This window comes from Heliangelus exortis, chromosome 3 (genome assembly GCF_036169615.1).
Source record: "Heliangelus exortis chromosome 3, bHelExo1.hap1, whole genome shotgun sequence".
NCBI lineage: Eukaryota > Metazoa > Chordata > Aves > Apodiformes > Trochilidae > Heliangelus > Heliangelus exortis.
In genome coordinates this window covers 11,827,342-11,849,723 of record NC_092424.1, presented here as the reverse complement: position 1 = coordinate 11,849,723, position 22,382 = coordinate 11,827,342, and the positions used below count along the sequence as shown (strand labels likewise).

General features: G+C 36.5%; 1 protein-coding gene across 8 annotated transcripts in view; it reads left to right on the top strand.

Annotated features, from left to right (window-relative positions):
• RMDN2 (regulator of microtubule dynamics 2) overlaps positions 1–22,382 on the top strand; it is a 50,907-nt gene that overhangs the window by 8,531 nt on the left and 19,994 nt on the right. For all 8 annotated transcript variants that reach the window (XR_011724937.1, XR_011724938.1, XR_011724940.1 and 5 more), the window contains exons 3-7: positions 1,354–1,543; positions 2,422–2,524; positions 4,567–4,627; positions 16,413–16,488; positions 18,176–18,253. Coding sequence is in view for 3 of the 8 variants with exons in the window: in XM_071739185.1 (XP_071595286.1) it covers positions 1,354–1,543; positions 2,422–2,524; positions 4,567–4,627; positions 16,413–16,488; positions 18,176–18,253 (508 nt within the window). In the remaining 5 variants the exon portion in view is untranslated. The remainder of the gene's footprint in view (positions 1–1,353; positions 1,544–2,421; positions 2,525–4,566; positions 4,628–16,412; positions 16,489–18,175; positions 18,254–22,382) is intronic.

Here is a 22,382-nt window from a genome sequence, read left to right as displayed (position 1 = left end):
ATGTAAAACAAATCTGTAGGAGTGTGTGAAGTTTCCCATCTCTGCTCTGCTCTGCGTTGGTTTTCAGTTTGAATGTGTAGGCATGGTTTATGAATGTATTGCTTTATCCAAAATAGTTTTGTCTTTTTTTTTTTTTCCTATATTAGCAGGGTAATTTTGCAGTGAAACTGTCATGTCACAGCTGGCACTACCATAGCTTTATAAACAACTGTACTTGTTCATTTATAGGTTGTAAGTGTATCTGCTTATGTTTTAGTTCTAGTCACTTCCAAAAGCAACATACTGAAAACAGAATAAAAAAGCCATTTTAAAAGCCATTACTATTAACCACCATTTATATTACTAATGTTCTCAACTAATTGTATTTCTGGAAAAAATATAGATTTTATATGTTTTTACTGTCATAGCTTACTCTAATTATTCGGTTGCTTAATGTATATTGCACATTTCATACTTTTTCATGCTCACAGTTACCATTTTAAAAGTCTCTGAACCTGGCTGCTAATACTTTTACATTGTTATTTGTGACAATATTTTCAAAGTGGTAATGCACAAGATGAGGCTTTGCTTTCCTTTTTTGGTACATAAGCAAAAATGTCTTTTAAAAAATTAAGCTATTCCCCTGCTTCTATGTGAAATTGGAGGACCCTAATGTATTCTCAGCACTTTGGACAGTAAGGCCACATTCTTATCTCTGCATGGTATTTATGGCTTTTATAAATATTTCTTTGTCCTTGCTTGCCTTCTGCTGAGTACTTGGGCACTAAGCATAACAAATTAATGTAAGTTTTTTCCCAGTTTCAAGTATTCTCTCCTTGAAAATTATAAAAGAAATAAGTAAAGGAATTGGTAACAGTGGCCTTATTGCTTATATTTTGATCTTAAAAGTGTTTAACAAAACATTGTACAAGTGATTCTTACAGCACTTACCTTTGGTTAGCAAGCTCATTCCTATTTTTAAAAATAGGGAAATCAAGGTAAAGAGTTAGAGGCCAATTCAGGGTTACAGAGCATGTCTTCATACACATTAATGATGTAAAGTGTTCTCCATTTGAAACAGAAGGATACATGTGTTTCTAATATGTGTCTGCTTTTTAAAAAAAATGCAATTTTAGGCAACAGGGTGGTGTAATTAGTTGCTTGTTATGTTTGGAATATGTGCTGTCCCTTTGAAGAGAAAGGTTTTATAATAACAACAACAACAACAGTAATAATCATCTTGCTACCACAAATAAAAACTCCTTTAAGGCTGCACAAATGGAAGAAATTGCGCTTCAGAATTTTTGAATTTGAATTTCACAATGTTTTACCAATATTTTTGGAAAACATGGTTATTATTTTCTGTGATTTTAGTTATCTTACAGCTCATACTGATTCTGAAGGAGACTCTGAGGAAGAAAAGGAATGTATGAAATCACCTGATGCTACTGTGAAATCAGAAGAAGAGTTATTTAATCTTTTACAGCAGGTGGACAATTTGCACAAGGGTTCAGAGGATGATAAAAAGGAGGCCTTCAGACTGCTGCTTGAGAAAGATGACAAGGTATTAATGGATAAACTAAATATGTTGTTATTGCTATGCTTTGCACTGCTTATGAGAACTTCCTTAATACAAGAATTAAAATGCACAGAGGAATGAAGATGAAATTTCATACATATTTTTAGCATATACTGAAAAATATTTCAAGGTGGTGTCAATACTCATGTGTGAACGTACAAGTTTAGTTATTTTATATCCTATCCAGGCTCAATAACTTTGAGGCTTTGATGTGTTCCAGCATGCAAAAGATCATAGGCTTTTTTCCTTAGAAATGCTACTTAATTTTGCTGGTTTTAAAATGGTCTATGCAAGATAGTCCTGTGGAATTAAGTAGTAATCAGTGTTCTTAAGAAATCAAACTATGAGTCTGTAATGTGCTTATACCTTTTTGATATACTTCTTGTGAATCTTTCCTTTGACTTTACAGTGCACACCTGTAACTCCAGATAAAATTTCTAAGTGTGCTTAATTCTGTGTATCAGTTCCTGCTTACTTGGTAAACATTAATCCTGATTGTGTTTTCATTTGCATATTGAAATACTTAGGATGATAGATTACAAACTAATTGTGTGTGAGCATCATGCTGATGGCACACCTAAAGGAGGTATATGTCACATCATCCACAGATCTGTTTTGCTTTCAAACAACTTCAAAAGTTATTTATGAAATAAAACCTTTCGACAGTGAAGGGTATTTCAAAGCGCTGTCTTCTTTGCATGTGAAAAAGTGATCTGTTCTCACATAAACTAGTACTAGTATAGAAGGACACAAAATAAACAAATATCTATGCCATATTCTGATAACCTACTTTAAGCATTAGGAAAGGAAGCTTTAAATCATGTTCTGGTCAGTTTGATTGCTCATCTGTCCTCCACTTTCAGTATGAAAACTGTGCAGACTTTCTTTGGAGACTTGCACGATCTTATGGAGATCTGTTTGAGATGACCACTGATGCTGTGCAGAAGAGGAAATATGTTACTGACGGTAAGCGGAGGAAAAATATTTATGTAGAATGCTATCTGAATGTACTGAAACATGTTTTGGACTTTGGTTAGGTTTTCCAGTGCAAGGAATTTCTAGTCTAATAAATGAGAGCATTGGTATTGTTACAATGTTTTTGCACAATGAACTGCCAGAGTATACAACTTCAGTCCATTCCTTCCTCACTGAAATTGATGACGAAGTCATATTGTGGGTCACAGTTGAAGGCTGTTGACTCTGGATTGTGTCTTAAAATCCTGTATTTTGTTGAGCATCAGATGGATACAGAATATGAAAAGAAGAGACTGTCCGCACAGTTTTTTAATTACATCCTTGAGAAAGCAAGAAGAATGAATAAGTGCCAAGGCAAAGTCAAGGTTTGTTTTTCTGCTTTCCTGTGGAAAAGGAATCATACCAGCATATCAGCAGGAGTTTTTTGTGGTGATGCTGGAAATGAAACTACGAATGTGGAAAAACTGTTGACAAGAAACAGAAGTCATGGGACAGTAAATGTTGCTTCCAGGCATCTCTCCCCATGTGTTCTGTTTGACACTGTGACCTCGAAAAGGTTCTGATTTTCTTCTTCACAGCACTTTTTCTTTCTTGTTTTAAAAAGTATTGCCCTTTCTTTCAACTATCTGGATGCATATGGGATAAAGGTACAGTGCACGTGTCGCTTTTAGTTTTGGGCCTTCTTTATTACAATAAAAATTACATCTTTTCTACCTGTGTCACTCTCTTCCAGTCAACCCACTGTTCTTATAATAATCCTTTTTGTCTGTGTCTGGGAACACTTCTCTCTCTCCTTTGTTACTCCATTGCCTCTCCCTTTTTTGCTGCACCAAGTTCAGGTTTTATAAGTGTATTCCAAGTTCAGGTTATTTTATCTTTTGTGACTCTGTTCCAATTTTATACTTTTTGTTCTGTCAGCAGTGACAACATCATTGACCAACCAGTTTTGGCTGCCCTTGGTCATCCTTAAAGGCCATGTCATGCCTTTGTGCTGTAATTAGATATTCCATAGCCAACCTCAGCTTGTCCAAGATCCTTGTTCCTATCCTTCTGTCATCTAAATATTCATGAAGACTTGCACTGTCTTAGATACTTAGTTGATACGGTCTTTGCTTTAATAGCAACTTGGCTTCTTTGTATGGAAATCACCCAGTGCAGAGAGGACAAACTAAATTAGAACAGTAAATTTTGTTGTTGGAACCTTTGTTTTTGCCAGTGACTACACGTAGCCTCAACTGATGAAAGATTATAGCACAGCAAAGGACAGGGAGAGATAAAGAATGATGGAATGAAATTTGGTCTTAGGTGTTGAGTAACCAGCCCAGCTTGGCTCATTGTCACCAAGCGGTGGGTGGCGGCAGCCGTTTTCATCTCTGTCTTTGGAAGTGCTGCAGAGAGATTGAGACTGTGGGGGTGCTGGCAGTAGTTTTGTGAGTTTTTTCATTCCACTGGGTTGGAGGGCTGTGTATGCTGTTCTTTGTTTTTATGAAGTTAACTCACAATACAGAAATGTCAGTGTGGCTTAATTGGTTGCAGCTGAGACTTTGCAAACAGCAAGCATCTCATCTGAACTTCTCACTGGGAGCGTGGGTTTGATCAAATCACCTACTGTAATCTTTATTCAGTTAAAGGTGGAACTTCATGGAAGTCTTTGTGCTGGAAAGGAACTTCATGTTGTTCATTCCTGTACCTGGGCAGGAAACAGCTTTATTGGTTATTCTGACAGGTGTTTCTCTAATGTGTTTCTAAGGGTCTTCTTCGGATGACACAGCTTCCTTTGGCAGTCCAGTCCAATCCTTCCCTGGTTTTAGCTGATTATTAAGAGAAGATACTAAAATTGCATATATGTGTGGGTGTGTGTATGAGTGTGTAAATGCTGTAAAGCCAGGGTGTTATGTTGCCATCTAAATGTTTACAAGAGCAGAAAGCAATTTTTATTTTGCAACTAAAGTATGTCAGGTTGTTTGTTCTTGGGTGTTGCTTAGCGTGAAAGAGTTCAATAAATCCTTTAATATATTGTATTCCGTTTACAGGAAAGATTAAAGCTGAAAAGGCTGTTCAGCTGGATGCCAGGAGTGCCGAGAGTCACCAATGGTAAGTTAGATGAAGTGTGCATTTTTGCAAACTCACATGTATTTATCAAATCCAACAAAAAAATCCATCTGTCTTCGGCTCTAAATAGTGCCCAGAATGACTTAAGTTTATCATGCTGCAATTTTAGATATATTTCATAGTTTTTTTATTTGTAGATTTTCACAGTTGTATGGAACTCGATAATTACCAGTTGCAGCTAAAAATTACATTGAAGTATTCTGTGAAGCATTTACTTTGGCATGTGAAACAACTCAGTAACCGTATTTCGGTGTGTACCAGGAAATTTAGATGAAAGGATTTCCTAATACCCGTATGTTATTGCTCAAAGAAGTCATAGTTTTCCATTCTATGCGCTATTATACAATTTTTCCTCCAAACTTGGCACTTGGATTGATTTTGTAGATATTGCCAGGATTAACAAACTCTATAAATGAAAATATTTTTTTATCAAATGAACATTATCAGGTAAAAGATAATTCTGCTGAATTCTAGCTGATAGTTCTTCTCTGTACTATTTTATTAATCAATTCTACTGAGCTTCTGATTTCTTTTCTATTATTGTAAGCTTTTTCTTTACATTTTGCTTTCTGTGTTCTTCATTGATTTTGCCATTACGCATGTAGGATGAGATTTCATTTGACTTTCAGGTATCTAAACCAAATCCTTTTATCCCAGGCTCTCTTCAGAATCTAAAATTAAAAATGTTTTAGATTGGCTACCACTTCTAGAGTGCAGTTCATCTGAGTCCACTTTGTCCATCTGCATTAAGGTGAGATGAATTTCTCCTGAGGTTCAGTTGACAACATCTCCATTGCAAATAAAGGCAGCACATGTCAGCTAAGCTCAGGTTTAGATATTTAATTAGACCCAGATGTTTTTAATTAGGTGACTCTGGCTTGGTCTCTTCTTTTCTAAACTTCAAAGATGGATATGTTATTGTTCCACACAGTGTTCCTGTGAGCATTGCCATATTTCTATGATAATTTTTTTTCCTTCTGTTTATAACAACCAGTGATCCAAACACCCACTATATAACAATGGGGTGCTGGGTTACTGTCACAGGTAGATTTGCACTTGTTCTTTTTCCATGTCTTGGAAGTAATGATGATGCCTGCCTGGAGATGAAGCCTAGACTGCTGTTATCAGTAGCTGTTGATGTGGCTGTTTAAGACAGGAGCTTTTGCTTTTGGCCTTACCCAGGTGTTTGTTAATTCATTTCAGCTGGGGGTTGCCACCATGATAGCAAAACTGACAGAAGAGGATCATTTGAACATCTCTCCTCAGTGCAAAGGGATTTGAAGCCCATAGCTTAAGCAAGGACTGAAAGCACTTTACAGGCATTTCTGCTATTTGTCTGACCACAGCCATGGTCACTTTTTCAGGGTAATTCTGGTGTACCCCTCTCACCTGGACCTGTGTGTATAAACAGCCATGAAATCACATGCAAGCAGGAGTCCTGCCCCTCCCTCTCTTCTCCCCAAGCCCATGACATCAACAGAATCTCCTAGTATAAATACAACTTCACTGGCAGCAAGTAAGCTGATAAAAGTTTATATGTAGCTGGACTTGAGATGTGAGATTCTGTACTGGCAGGCACATCTGGCAAGGGAAGTTTTACGAGCGCCAGGAGACGTGTTCCAGTGGTTAGCTCAGAAAGCCTGTTTGAGAGTTTTAAAAGGAAAATCTTTCTGTTTGTAAGCTACTGCTTCTTGTAGCAGGCAATAGAGTTCCACATGGTTTACAGTTTTCATCCTTTTTGCATCTGGGTTGCAAGTGAATGTGAGGATTTTATCAGTTACTGCTGAACTGGTGGTTTTCTGTTAGTGTAGGCTGTCACCACAGAGTTGAACAGTTTGTTATAGTATTTTTTTTCTGAATATTTTATCTGCTTGCCTTTCTTTTCTGAAGTATTTCTGACTTGATGGATAATTTTTAAAATGTGGTGCACCATACTCATACTGCTGTACCTGAGGCTCTGAATACTGAGCAGAATGGACTTCATGCTCTAAATAGGCATTTTAATGTTTTTGTTTAGCCTGCCAAGTGTTGTTCAGTCTGTGATCCCATTTTCTGCTGTGCTGCTGTTTAGCCAGATGGACTTGTTTTGTTCTATTTTTTTCCTTTTCCTTGGTAGAGTATTTTACACACATTTCATTGATTTCTTGTTGATTTCAGACCATTTCTCAGGTTTATTGAGGCCATTTAAGTTTGTAAATGCTTGCATCCCCTCACAGATTACAGCTTTATTTTAAAAATTTTGTTGTGTTGTGAAATTAATGAAATTACTGGAAGATAGGGGATCCAGCACAAAAATGGATGGAATGTCTATAATAATGCTTAGGTTCACATGAACCTGGATCTACAGCCCTGCCTGTGGGTGATTTAGTCTAAACAATATTTCCACAATTAGTTTTTGAGGAACAGTAGGTAGGATAAAGTCAAAGGCAGCATGAAGGTCAATCTATATCCCATTTGTTGCATTCCTCTAATATTCCAGGCTTGTTTATATTGTCAGAAAAGAAAAAAAATATATTGTTTGTTCATGAGAGATTTGTTTTAACTGTTTTTTGTGCATCTGTACTTACAGAATAATCCATCCTGGAATGTTTTCAAGTTAAGCTGGTTGTCTATAACCCCTTCCCTTCTTTTGTAGATAGCAACTATATTTGCCTTTTGGTGCTCTGTTGGGACTTTCTGCGTTACCCAGAAAATTTTGGTAGTCAGCTCTATGTCAGATCAATCTAATACAAATTTATCCAGCTTATCTAAACATATTTTGCATTTTAATACTGATGAACAGAAAATGAGGCTTCAGGAAATATTCCATGTAGAAACTGTCATAAGTTTTATGCAAACAGAATTTTGCAAAAAAATTATGAATGGCTAAGACTGTGTGTGACCACGAAACAGTGTAATACAACTAAGGCATGAAGAAATAATATGAGAAAGCAATACAAAATCCATAGTTAAAAAGGATAGTAGGGGAGAAAACAAAAGTTAAAAGAAAAAACATTAAAAATATTTATACAAAAATATTAGGATCACTAGTAGGTTGTCACTGAAAGAAGAATGTACCAGTTTTATCTAAAGTCAGGGATGAAGGGCAGTACCCAACTCCGGACCAACAACTAAATGTGCTGTCTCTGTTACGTATCTGCATGTGAGCAAGGGACTTGTTCCCCACTTACAAGGGATGGAGATTTGATGGGCAACATGTACCATTTGACATGTCAGGATATTTGCATGGCATGGCAGAGAGCACATTGGACTTCTGTGTCCAGGCAGAGAGCCAATGACTTGAACTGGGTCTCTGTTGGCTGTAATAGGAGATTAGATACACAGATGAGAATCTCAGCATGAGCACGAGCTCAGAGTGAAAGCAATGTCTGCTGTCTCACACCTTCCTTTTCATCTCAGCACCACCATAAAATTTTCTGGAGATGTATAAGGTAAATAATCTTAGCCTGTGTAAAATAACCCAGTCTGTTTCTTAAAATTTTTATTTTACATTTTTCATGTGAAGTTATCTCATTCTGTATTATCTACTGATGAGGAAGCTGACTTTCCAATCTTGACTAAGGAAAGTTTTGCTTGATTTCTTACTAATCTTACTTTCTTATTTCTCAGGGCTTTTGATATTTTGTATAAGCACATATACGAGCTTTTAACTCATGTTTGGTAAAGCTACAATCTTCATTGTCCACTCGTGCATTATTTCTATGTTCTCTTAAACTGTTTAATATATTATGGCTTACCAAATGAGTGAGGATTAAATGATACTCCTATTCTTTTCCCTTGCTCTCTACTTACAGTTAGCTCTTGGGGGGTAGGGAGAATATAAGCAAAGAAGAAATTGAATTCAGCCTTATAGGTTTCATCTTTTGTCCTAGTTGTCCTTAGTTCCTCATTGCTAATTGTTCTGTATTTTCATTTGTGTTTCTTTTCCTTTTGCTGTATTTGTAGAACTTCTTATTGCCTCACATCTTTTGTGAGTTGCAATTTGTCTTTATCATTTCATATATATATACACCTTTAAATATGCCATCCAATTCTATTAAATACATATCTTTAACATCCATCTCATATTCCTAGCTTAGATGTGTGCTCTTATTTTCACTTTTAGGTCAATTACTTCAGTATTTTCCAGTCAATAGAGAACACCTCACTGGGAGATGAAATAGTCTTTAAAACTATTTCCTCTGCATCAAAAAGTATCATTCACTGCTGTGCTTTTGATTATTGACTCTTAATAATTCTTCTACAAAACCTTTTATAACATGACACTTTTTTATTGTTTAGTTTTCTTCATTAGAAATGTACACTGTGCCTCACAAGTAAGATTTAGAGCTATAGATATCTTCAAAAGTTTCTTTTGGAAGCCTATCCATGCTGCTTGAAAGTTCTGTTTACCACATAAATATGCTTCTTTCACACACTGATTGCCATAACTGTTCCAATAAAGCCCTGCTGTAGACGGAGTTACACTGATATAAACATCAGAGTAGGATTTTTCCTGTTTTGTGGAACTATTATAAGATGTTGAGGAAATAGAATGTATCTTTTGTCCCCACCAGGAGAATGTAGTGGAATGGTTTCGTCAGCAAACTCTTGCTAATGTAAGCCTAGAATTCAGCTGTCTTACTATACTTTTTATATTTGCTTCAGTGAAGAACCAGAAAAAACATATCTTCTCAGTAGATCACCTATATTTTTTTTAATAAAACTATCATAAAATATATCAGCAATAAAACTGTCCAAATGACTGATCAAAGTACTGACAAGTAACCAATGTTCATCCTTAAATTTGATAAAATATATGCAGAAAGAACAGAGCAAAATATGTAGTCAGTCAATCGGTTTTGGTAATGAACTTCTGCAGCTGAGAATAATTTCCATGTCTGAATCCAGATTTTCGAAAACATTTGTTCATACTTAACATTGTAGTTGCCAATGAGATCAAAAAACCTTAAGATTTTTTTAATGGTGACCTCTTAATAACTGAAGTAAATGTAAACTTTCATTATTTATATGACCACCCTAAAGAGAGGCAGAGTAAATATTCTAAGTGTCTCATTGCTTTATTCAGCCAGTGTCAATTATTCAAATTGTGAAGAAACTCGCATGCAAAAGTTGGCATCAGCCAGTTGCAGGTCTTCTTGTTTTCCAAAGCCTCAAAGAAAATGCTTTTGTGGGTCAGTGATTCCCAAATGATAGCTGTGAATCCTCACATCTCTTCTTGGACCAAGAAGCATCTTTATCATCCAGATTTTAATTGGAAGTGCTGTGAGAAAAATTCAGAGTTATAGTTGCTTTGGATGGCACCACTTTACAGCTTTACCATTACAGAAAACACAGATTGTAGAGGCATCTTAAAAGTGCATTTATTTAAAATGAAACAATCATTTTTGCAAAACAAGCGAGTTTTTATATTTGTGAGGGTTCTGTTGCTGGGTTGTTTTGGTTTTTTGGGGGGGGAGTTTGGAAGATTGCCCAGAATTCTGCACCTCCTTGTTAGCTTGGGAGAACTTGTTACAGGCTTTGCAAAGAAAGCCCGTGTGCAGTTTTCATTAAAAAGATCATTCTTTGCATTGAATTTTGGCTTGTTTGTCACAAAAAACACCTTAGTGCAGCCGTTGTTTGGCTTCCTCTAGAACTTACCTGGTGATAGGAGTCATATAGCATGTGTCTCATTTAGATGGGAGTGAAGTTATCAAGTCAAAACCTAGTAATTTTCCCCCAAGATTTTTCTCCATCACATGTATGTGGGTTACTTGGAAGCATAGAAACAAGTTTCACAAGCTCAGGGTTGTCCATGGAAGCAAGTTCCAGAGCTGACTCTCTCTCACTGTGAAGGAAGACTATAGAAGAGAATGGATTTGTTTCACTGAGGACATCAGTAATTACTACTTGCTTGGACGTTTTGGCTGGCCTGTATTAGTAAGACAAAAGTGGGGAAGGATCTAATCATAGGAATCATATTGGATTTTGTTACTTGTAGAGATTTGTTATTCATTTCCATGTATGAAGTATTGAGAACTGTAGAAACTTTTTACTCATGCATCTTGTGAACAAAATATGGTGAAGTCACTGATAACAGGATAAAGAACTACTCAGAAGAAATCAAAACTACTTTGACCCTAATGTCATTAACTTAATCCTGGAATTCATTTAATGGATTAACTATTAGATTAAGAAATACTACTACCTAGTTCTTAAACCTATGTAACTGGGGTTATTTTGCAGAAATATGGGAAACTATGCAGAAGCAAGAAAAGTTCTTGTGGAGAAACTTTATATTAGGTGGCATGTACGCAGATATGGATTTTACACAGCTTCCCACAAAAAAGTGAATGTCATGTACTCTCAGTAACAGAATCATAACAGATAATTTTTCGTATTTCCAGGGTGCAATGGCATAAAAATTATTATCTACTGAAACAAAACTTAAAAATTACAGAATATGTTATGGCATGTTATCATACTACTGATAACTCTTAAAATTAAATCCATACCATGTTTCTAACAAAACACTGGTAGCCTTCTGCCCTTAATTTTACCTTATTTAAACTTAGAAGAGATATTTGACTTAAAAGCTACAAGCATCTGTTTCTGTCATACAGTCTTATTTTTCAGGAGCTGATACCTTCTGCAGAAGTGCTTTCAGTCAAAACTTGGTATAACAAATTTTCAATCTAGCAGTTATTTGACTCCTGGGAAAACAAAAAAGGTTTTACAGCAATCTTTGTTGTTAACTGTGCTTAATATTAGTCAATATTACTCTTTATATTACTTAATTATTTTGTTAAAAATAATTTCAAATACTGAAAGACAAATTCAGAAACCACTTCTAAAAAGCTGTTGTTTGTTCTGTAATAAGTGGATCAGAGGGATCCATAACTCCGGTGTGCTTCTGGGTAGAGCATTTAAATGAGAGAATGGTGGAAGGTCATGCATTAGGACTGTGTGGTTGCTGGAGTAGCTGATTACATCTGATAAAAATCAGGTTGTGTGCAAAAAAAGAAATCACAATTTAGTTAGAGGTTGTGGTGGTTAGTTTTTTTTCTTTCCCACAGGGCAGGTCAGTGGAATATTTCAGTTTACAAATGTCATTGCAATGCCTCAGGGAATTGTGGTCCCTTCTTCAAGTTCTCCATCTGTTGACCTTTGCCAGTGTGCATTTCCCTCCCTGCTGAAGCAGAGATAGCAGAGTTGGCACTTTCACAAAGAACTCAGCTCAGGTCTATAGTCCAACCTGTGTGGAGGAGCATGATGCATCCCCTAGGAATAGGTTTTTGGAATAGCAGTGCACTGATGTTTTCTTGGAGCTCAGCTCCAGTGCTCTGGTGAATTTTTAATATAAAGCCTACATTTCTTCCAGTTTCTACAATGTAGTCTCAGTTGTACTCCAAGAAGAAGGAAAAAACAAACCAAAACAAAACCCAACCAACTAAAAACATGTGCAAAGAACCACCTAAACACTTCACTTTCACCTTGGCAGATTTTACTTTGTATACTGGCAGTGTTTCACATCTTAGTCACTGCTTTGATACCCTAACCACCATGAGAAAGGTGCTATCAAAGTGATACTGTACTTTGACAGAGAAGCATAGCATCAGATACATTTTTATAGATGAAATACCATGGTAGGAAAGTGACACAATTTTAAGTACATAAAAGTGATCTCTGGAAGTGTAATGCAACAGGTGTCATAAGCAGCAATATAAATTGCAAAATTTGCCTACATAGGAATTGATGTCTCATTGAAGTCAGATTAAAAAAAAAGCCTGAGGCTCTGCCTGCATTGCTCATACTGTTAGAATATGTAAGGGGGTGGAATTGGTGAGTGAGGGAACTGATGGATAAGAAGTAAGACGAGGTGCACAAGACTGAACTTTGCAGAGATGGAAAAATTCAACAATACATTTAGAACTGGAATGGAGATGAATTTTCTTTTCACTGGTCCTCTGTTGTGTAACCCCCACACTAGTCTTTAACCATACTACCTGTGTCTTGGGCAAAGAGGAGGGAGTGAAAAACAAGTATGAAACTGATTAATTAAATTATTTGGCTTTAGTAAATACAACAAACTTTCCTCCCATTCACAAAGCCATACCAATTAGAATTAAGAAGATCTTTCCCATTTTTGCCAGGCTGCTAAAATGGAGATGTAGACTTGTAAACGTAACTCCTGTACTCACACATTTCCAAAGTCTATGTGAAGTTTGGATTTTTTTTTTCCTTGGAGCTGGGATACATAGAAGTATATTTAGAAAAGGAAAGAACAAGGCTGGAAAGATGCATGTAATTTCTGATTTTGGCCCTGTGAAATTTATCAGGGAAAAGGTAAAACTTGCTGTATTTGAGTGTCCTAATGTGGCTTAATCTGGATTCGAGAATTTAAATCTTTTCTGCAAATCTGTCTCATAGGGGATAAACTGTGGTTGCCAGAGTCTAAGCCTGGGTAGCATCTTTGCATTTCAGGTATTCAGGTTGCTTGCAAACATTCTTGATAAACCTCAGTGGCTCAACCTGCTGGTCTTCCTTTTGCAGCAGGTAAGGTATGCCCCTTACAGTTTAACATAGTCTGGATATGTGTAGAAATTCTGGAACACCAGAAGGGAAAATTTTAATTCACCTCAATCTCACCCTTTACATGAGAGCTGTGGAGGGGCCCTTGGCATCAAGGTCTCCCAGCTATGGTTTTTGAGAGGCTGAGTTTCAGTGAAATTGTTTGTAGCAAAGGGGTGTGGTGCTGATTTAGACTTACTTTTGAGTTGGTTTGCATGTGTTTGTGCTTAGAAAGGGATTTTAATTGTGGGTGGCTAATCTGTGTGCTTCCATGATGTTTTCAGTGACTTCCACCTGGAAATAACTATTTTTTGTTAACGGAAATACTGTGTCAGTCTCAATGAGGTTGTGATCGTCTTGTTTATTTAGATGAACACGTCAGTGGCTGGTTTTTTACATTACCCAGGAGCAGCAGTAGCTCAGCAATTAGCTCACTTCTTTGCAGTGCTTACTTAGTCCGATTTTCTCTGTAAGTACCACTGGCAGATGGTAAAAATAGATATTCTGATCTTGATGTTCAAAGGGCTCAAGGCAGGCAGTGCTGGCAAGGAAAATGAGTGTTGCTTGATCTAATAAAATCTCTGTATGCTTTGCCCATTTCATAGGATAGTTGTATGTCATTGTGTGGGGGTTTTATTATTGTTATTGATTTAATTCCCCTCCAAAATTTTTATAATAGCGCGTAAGGTGACAATGTAAAAAAAAACCAAGCAGTAAGAGGCCCATGCGGTGCTGCTGCCTGCAGTGCCTCAATGTCACCACGAGATGGGGCCAGTGACAGCGCGGAGGGACGCCCAGAGCCCGCGGGCTGCCGCGCTCCCGCCGCGCTCTGCCGAGAGCTGGGCCCGAAATCTGGAAAGCTGGATTCTGCATTGCGTGACAAGAACGAAAGGCAAGCATTTCTATTTAGTTCCTTCCTTGGATTTTTTTTCTGATAATTTTCTTAATATACCCTTTGGATCAATGAAAATAAAGTTTGCTTTGTTTTGTTTTGTTTTTTTAAACTCTTCAAAAATTACTCAAAACGGCTAAAAGCTATTTTCCAAAAAAAAAAAAAAAAAAAAAAACCCACCAAAAAACCCAAAACCATCAGCTTTTGGGGTTTTTTTTTTAGAAATTATATGAATATCTGGAACACCATGTAGCTCAAAAAAAAAAAAAAAAAATGCCAATTATCTGCCTATCCCTGTTCAAAAGTACAAAATGGAAAAAAAATGCTAATACATAGAGAACACTAATATTTTTTCCTTGGAAAAATAACATGTATTTAAAGTTAGTAGATTAGCTTATTTTTCTTATTTACTGGGATTTCCCTCCCCTGTGATTTTAGCTGTAAGTAGAAGTTTTTCTTTGAACTGGTTTAAACTAAGGCCCTCTTTCTTGTCACGCACAGACAGGGAAATACTGCAAGATGCTGGATTAGCTTGTTCGCTTTTCATTGTTTTCTTTTGTAGCAGCAATCCGTTTAGCTATGGTATGCTGAGTTTATCTGATTAGCACTTAATGAGTGAAGGGGATAGGGGAAATGTTGCCTGAGTTACTTAAGCCTAATAAAGTTTTCAGTACCTTCCCCCCTCTTTCTAAATACCTGAACTTTCCTGACCTCCGCCCCTTGCTTTTTCCCTCTCTGTTCCCATATGAAATGTGCTCCCCCTGCAGCTTTAACTGTCAGAAGTGGTGGTGCCATTAGCTGGATTTTGTTCAGTGCACATTGGTCACAACATTCATCCTGCTCAACAGTGTTTGACAGTCTGTCTGGAGTTCTTAATTCACCCACTGTTGTTATGCTGACTCGCATGCCTTACCTGGGAACACTTACAGCCTAAAAATGCAGTAATCTCTAGCATGAGTATTTCTAACTTAAAAGCACTAGGTCTAACTGTAAGCAATATAATAATTTATTTAGTTACATTCACAGTGGCATATTAATGAGGATTTACTAGGGTTTGAATAATTATGTGATATAAAGAAATTTAAAAAGGCTGAGTTTTAGTAATGCTTAAAAACCATGTGTGCCATACAAGTTGCAGGTCTGTTAACATAATTACCTCGGTAAGTTTCTTGCATAACTCTCATGTTTTCCTTTAAACTTAAACTTGTTTTCACCCTTTTTAGGATTAATTTTTGTTTTAATTTTGTATTGCATTGTAGAAATTTTAACACAAATGTAAAATTCTGAAAAATGTAGAGAAATCTGTATTAGTTCATGCTTAAATATATGTTTAGTGGTTTTGTTACTTTCATACAGAAATGCAGATTTGTCTTAATATTAATGAAAACAGGTCCAAGGAAAGTACAATTGATCTATGTGCAAGAGATTCCTTATGCATAATAGGTTATTTAGCTGTTGAAGTAATAAAGAAAAAGCAATTGAAGTAATATTGTTGAGGTAATAGAGAAAAAGCAATAGAAGTGTAGGTGAAGTATCAATAAGACAAAAGCATTGCTTAGCAAATTTGAACCTTTATTGGTAGGGACTTCTGAAAATATTTCCAGTTATCCCTGCTTAACGGTAGTAATTTGTAATAGAAATCTCTCATTTCTGTTATCATTTTCAGTGTCCCCAAATTATTGTAATCATATTAACAATAGTAGTCATAATAATAATAATAATCTTAGTCATGGGCAGTTTGTAATAGTAGTAGTGATCCTGTGAGAGCAGAATGCATGTGTATGTTTTAAAATAATTTTAGTTATTAAAAGAATGCTAGAGGCTCAGGAGTGCACGGAGGAGCTTGAATAGGGTAGAAGTTGACTATGAATGGTTTTTGAGATCTGCACAGCTTGCTGCTGAGCACACCTCAAGGATTTGCCTTCCCGGGAGAGGTACTGCAGCTGATGGTGTTCACGTTCCCAGTGCACTGCAATGCAGAGCACAACGTGTCCAGTTAAACTGCTGGCAGTGTTGGAGCCAGACTGAAGTTTTGCACTCTGAACTAAACTGTAGAAATTTTTGAGAAATCCCTGTTTTTTCACTTCACTGACAGCCCCAACAGTTTCATTTAAACTTCTCCTTTCCATTATTGTTCTGTTATGTTTTGGTTTTTGTCTGCTCCTCAATATGTACAGCTTATACAGAGCTTCAATCCAGTCTTCAAGATGGAACAAAAATAGGTGTTAATCTGTGAATTAGGTATTAAAATATTTTATAATCTGTTTCAAAGGTTTATTTAAATCACAAAAAGTATGTGTGTGTGTTTTTCTTTTCCCCTCTCAGGTTTGCAATTATGTGTGGCTATATGTCTCAGTTTGAAAGTGTACAAAACAAAATCAGGAATGGTTATCTCTTTAAGGTATGTTTTTAGTAGGGTTTTGGGTTTTTTAAGCTATTCCTTTAAAATTATTTCGTTACTTAGTGTCAAAGCCAGATTTTTCCAACACAGTAATTCAGGTCTAGTTTGGTGGTGATGTTAAAGTGAAAAAGTTATTTTTTTGTATGCAAATAAATTATATGCTTACAAACGATAAGAATTGATGTAGGATTCTGGAAACAGTATTAAGATTGCTGTTTTATTTTGTAGTCCAAGGAAAGAAAAAGGAGTAACAATGCTCATTAGAAAATAAAAACATATTAAATATGAAGTGATGAGCAAACACAGTTCTGTAGTCACCCTTTATGCCACCCTTCAGATGTAATATTTTTTTAACACTGTCCTTTCAAATTTTACTGTGTTTTTAGAGTTAGCAGTTTGTGTTACATGTGCTATTCTCCTGCTTGTTGTCCTCAGCATTGTTTAGACACTTTCCATCCCTTGCCCTCTGAGCCAGTGTCCCATCTTTCTGGGTGTCAGTGCAGTCATGTTCTACTTGCAGGGGAATGCCTAGGACTGGTCCCTATCACATTGTGTCCATGTTAGGGATTTGGAGTTTCACAACTTTCCTATGTTTCCTAGTTTCAGAACTTTCCTATGAGAGAGCAGAAGGTGTGAGCTGAGACAAGTGAGCTAAGCCCCAAGCACTGGGACAACCTGGGAATAAAGGGAAAATGACAACACAAATGCTGCAGTTGTTTAAGAATGGAGTTTAAAAAGAGCCCGCAGTGTTAGCAATAGCATCCTCAGGGAGGTTTTCCTATTCAGAAGTAATTACTGAAATCCATGTGAATAATTTGGAAATGTTAAGGATTTGGGAAAATAATAGCATGAAAACATAGCTCCTATCTAAATAGTTTGTGGACAAGTAATAGGATAATAAACTCTCAGATCTGCATAACTCAGATATTTTCATTACTGGCTTAATCAGAAAAACAGAGATATCTGGGGAAGAAGAACCTTAGAAGTGAAATTTATTTTGAGAGGCAAATGGTAGTTAGGGGCAAAATAACATTTTTCTTTTTTCTTCAAACTCAGATTCAGAAAGAAGAGCTTTCTTTTGTAAACTAAAGAGAGAAGTACAGATACTCATGACCTATAATGTAAATGATTTTGGAAGAAGATGTTTTCTTGGTTTTATGGTTTCACTCTAAGCACAACCATTTTCTTTTCTTAATTGGACATCCTAGTAACAATTTGTTGTGCTGTGTACCATTTCATTGGGGCAGTCACATTCCAAGGTGGAAGAGACTATGCTTCAGTGATGGGTGCTGGCATGTAAGATCCATTAAAGAGAGTGGTTGCCATTTAACTGATTTGGTGTGTGACAGTTTCCTAATACTAACTGTAAATGAAATTAATATGATTGAATTTGCTGCCTTTTGAAGAAAAAATTCTTGAGTTCTTTCATTGAACTTTGGAGCTTCTTAGTCATGTTCTAAATAGAGTATTGCCTCCTCACACTGTGTGCAAAGCTGCTAAATAACTTTTTTTTTGGTGCTTTATCTTCATGAGGAAGAGGTTTCCTGGTTAAGATATTTTAAAGTTAGAAATGTATTGCAGCACAAGAGAATTTCTGAATTATTTTGTGCTTTGCAGCAGACGTCTTAGAATGTAAACGTACTTGCCAAACAAACATCTGAAGTGACACTGATTTTCTTTCTAATAGGAGCACCTAGACAAAGCAATTGAACTTAAGCCTCAAGATCCTTTTTTATATTACTTAAATGGAAGATGGTGCTATTCAGTAAGTCATGTTTTATCTAACATATTCATTGAGCATACTGAAAAATTGTAATGTATTGAAAATGAAGTAGTGAGACTTAAGACAAAGTAGCTGCTTATTGAAGTAGATGTTTTGAGCTAAATTAAGCACTACATTTACATTTCCTGCATTAACTTCCATGTTTGTGATGTTGACTGCTAACCTTTCCTGTCATGTACATTAAGTATGCTGTGCTTGTGTTTCCCTCATGTTCAGGCTTCCTATCTGAATGTATGAATGAAAAGTAACTGATATTTGGAAGCAGGGAAGGCTGACCTCTAAATTTCAGTTTCGTGTTCTGCCACAAGCTTTCTGGGTGGCCTTGGGCTGGTAACAAAGACTTTGGTAACTTTATTTCCTATCCATAAGTGAAGTGAAGTTAAAGGTACTTGCATGCTGTGGGATGATGTGTCAGCAAAGCTACCACAGTGGCTTGGTAAATTTCAGAAGAATCTCACAACAAAGATACAGGCATAAAAATAAATAATTCACAAAAAAGTTTTGCAAGAGGTACAGTTAATGTTATGCCAATAAACAGGTGCTTTTAAATATTGTATTAATGCAATAGTGATAAGTACTCATGTATGAAAAATTAGAATAATTGTTTTACAAGTTAAGCTGTGAATTTTTTTTTTTTTTGAGAAGTGTGCTTGTAATATAAGAGTTGTCTTACTCTTTTGCCTGTATCTTTGATGGCTCAGATGTTTATCCTTATTGCTTCATCTCTAGTGCTGTGAGGAGTCTTGTCAGAAGAAAATGTCCTTGCATTGTCTACTGTAAAAGATCACTGTGAAACATCTTAGAATAATAACTGCTGATGTGCAGTAAATTCCAGCCCTGCTGTTTTCCTCCAGCTACTTCCAGTGCTAGTCACTACAAAATGCCTGCAAACTGGAAAGAAGGAGTTGTGATATGCTGCAGACTTTGTCTGCAAGTTTAAGTCTGCAACAAGACTTAATGCAAAGTAACCTTTCAGCAGGCTTTTCAGATTATATATTTAGCTTTCAAATAACTTTCAGCAGCTACAGTTTTTCTCAGTGAAGCTGAATAAGGATTGACACCACCTCTTCCAAAAAAGCTCTTCATCAGACTGTATTATTGAATAACAGCATCAGCTATGCAAAAGTGAGTGTCTGAAGATTGTCCTTTAGTATGCTTGCTGTCCTGCCTTTGAAGTGCATCTCTCTCACCAGTGATTCCTTAAAGACTTTTATAATGTGCTGTGTCCAACAGCTGACTGCAACTTCCATTTATGTCAAACTCTCCCAAATGTTTTTCATGGCTTAGTTCTCACTTGAGCTATGGATTTTGGAAACTTTACATGTACTCTCAAGTATACCTCACTTTGTTCTTATCTCACTACTTGTTTCATGTTAGTGAGAGTCACCACTTTCTGACTAATTCATGTGGTTTGTTGCACTGTATCATTACAAAGCCATGTTCCACACTTGAAACATCTATGCAGAGCTTCCTTACTGAACATTAAAGCCACAGATTAACATTTACTTTAAGGTATGACCTGACCTGCATTTTATTAAGTGAAACAACGTACCTGAATAGGTGTAGCCACTGAAGTACTTTTAAATTTTTTTTTAAGTCTTGCCTTCTGTGACTGCCATGACAAAACAGTAACCTGGAACACTTAGAACACTTAGGTTTTCATAATACAAATATATGCAAGTATAGGGCTGAATAACATTTATTTTTAACTTCCAGGGCTGTCAGCTCTTAAAACTGTACTGCCTTCTACACACTTTTAGTACAAAACAGGGGAACATAAGTTTTGAAGCTAGGTTTTAAACTTAGGTGAAATTGGTGATATGCTCATCATTTTTAACAGACTGTATGAGCAGGTTTCCATGCTGATCCACTAGCCCAGGTTTTGGCCATTCATGAAGTAGAAGCCCATGGAAGATGTGGCAAATTCCTTGGTCCTTTTCTGCAGACTGTGGATTTTCATGCTATGATAATGATCCTAAAGAACTGTTGGCTATGGAGTTGGTTCCAAATACTTCTTCTGCATAGGGATTATGATAGGATTCTCGAAAAATTAATTTATCACTCCTCTCTATAGTGGTACCTGCAGATGGAGTGATAATGCTCCTCTTAGGCCTGTTTAGTCTATGTGAGGAAATTAAAGGAGAAAAAGGGATGACTGAGCAAAAAAGGTTAGTTTCAAATTTAGCCTTGACTTTGCGGTCAAGTTAGGATGGGCCACATTATTTAATCTTTCGTAAGTGTTGCTTCCAGGGGTATTACTGTCACCCTATTATCTAATCTCATATTCTTTTAGTGAAACAGTGTTGCTAAAATGATAACTAGGGTTTGGTATTGTGTAGGCTTTGGTAACACTTTTGGGAAACCTGATGTACTTGAGTCAGATATTTCCATTTGACTCCACATTTAGTTTGGGAGGATCTTACTACTGTCATCCAGCACTGTCTGCTGGGCTGACTCACTGAAAAAAAAACCAAAACACAAGACACTGTAAAAGGAGGGGGGGGCTTCAAGTGATGTAGCCCAGGGTTCCAGTTCATTTTCACAAATGACAATCAATTCAACAGACTTTTAGGGAGAAAGTATAGTGGAGACAAATGGAGATTACTGAAGGCTGAAATCTGTATATCCAAAGATTGCATTCTGTGTGAGTAACAGTTACTTGGTTCATGGAGTTTTGCCAGAATTTGGGTTTGACTGCCATTTCTCACCTTCCTCAGAGTAACACAGTCCTCTGCAAGCAGCAATTTGGCAATGCCAAATTTCTTACTCAGAAAGAGCAAGAGAAATTTCTTACTCATCTCTCTGGACCAGATCTAAAGCTGATGCAAAGTGTGACAGCACCTTCCAGCAGGAAGGACAAGCTGGATTTTCATTGCCTCACAGCAGTGGGGGGTTGTCTCTGATGCAGAGCCACTGATAGTGGGGTGACACCTTGTTTAAAAATCAAATTTTGTTGTTTCTAATTTCTCTCACGATTACAAAGCCGGTAGACTTATACAGAAGAAAAAGATTCTGTTCTGATGTGTGTGTCATCTCAGCTTTGTTAGAAAATTACTGATGGTATCACAGTTGGGTAGGCAAAATTTTCACTACTCATTTCATAGATCTCATAATGAGCAAAATTTTGCCTGTGAGATCTATGTTGTATACAACAGGTGACATATAGTGCTGTGTATATAAGAAGCCACATATAGCTTTAATTTTCATTTTGTTTTGCAGAGGTGACAAAGGGGGAAAAAAATTAATTTATTTATGCATTGAGCAAACACAGTTGAACATCATTAGTAATGTATAACAGCAGAGCCCTACTGAATGTTATTTTGATACTTCGTTTTCCAGAGCTGATATGAACTTCTTACTCATTGATGATTTTTTCAGGGTAACTTCAGTGATAATGTTAGAAAAATGTGATCGTCATATAATAGTAATGAAGATGCTTTAAAGTATTTAGTAAGCAAAGTAAACCAGTGCTTAGTATGAAATGGAGATATTACTATTCCGAAGAAAAACAAAAGCAGAAAAGTAAGTTTAATTTAAAATGTCTTTGGTGGACAAAGCTGAATTTTAGCTTTCTTTTTGTTATGGGAAAATTAAAACTACTTTGCTTTTCAGATCAGCAAGAAGTACTTACTGGAATTGAATTGATCTGTGCTGCATGATGTGTAGGATTTAGTCCTCTTTCCTTAGAGTTTTGGGTTCAAGGATCTGAACTTTATACACACAGTCCTCTATAACTGTGTATTTGTGCTGTGGGTTGGTTTTTTGGTTTTTTTTTTAGTGTTTTAATGCTTTGAATAACTTTTAAAAAGAAGTACATACCTAGTTAAAACTTACGGCTTCTTGCCATTACAGAACTGGCAGAGAAGTGTATCCTTGTGAAACTGGATCAGAGCCTCTGGTAGATGTTAGTGGGGTGTCAAAAATTAGATCTCTCGGGATTTTCTTTTCACAGGGTACATGTCATGTGTTAGATTCATATCTGGTGTATCTCGGTCTGTTTGTGTTACATCAGGAAACAAATTGACCCAGTTCTTTTGCCTGCGTGCTCTGTAAGTCTGCTCCCCTTACTGGAAAGTAAATGGCCCAGGGAATTCAAGTTGGATAAATGCTT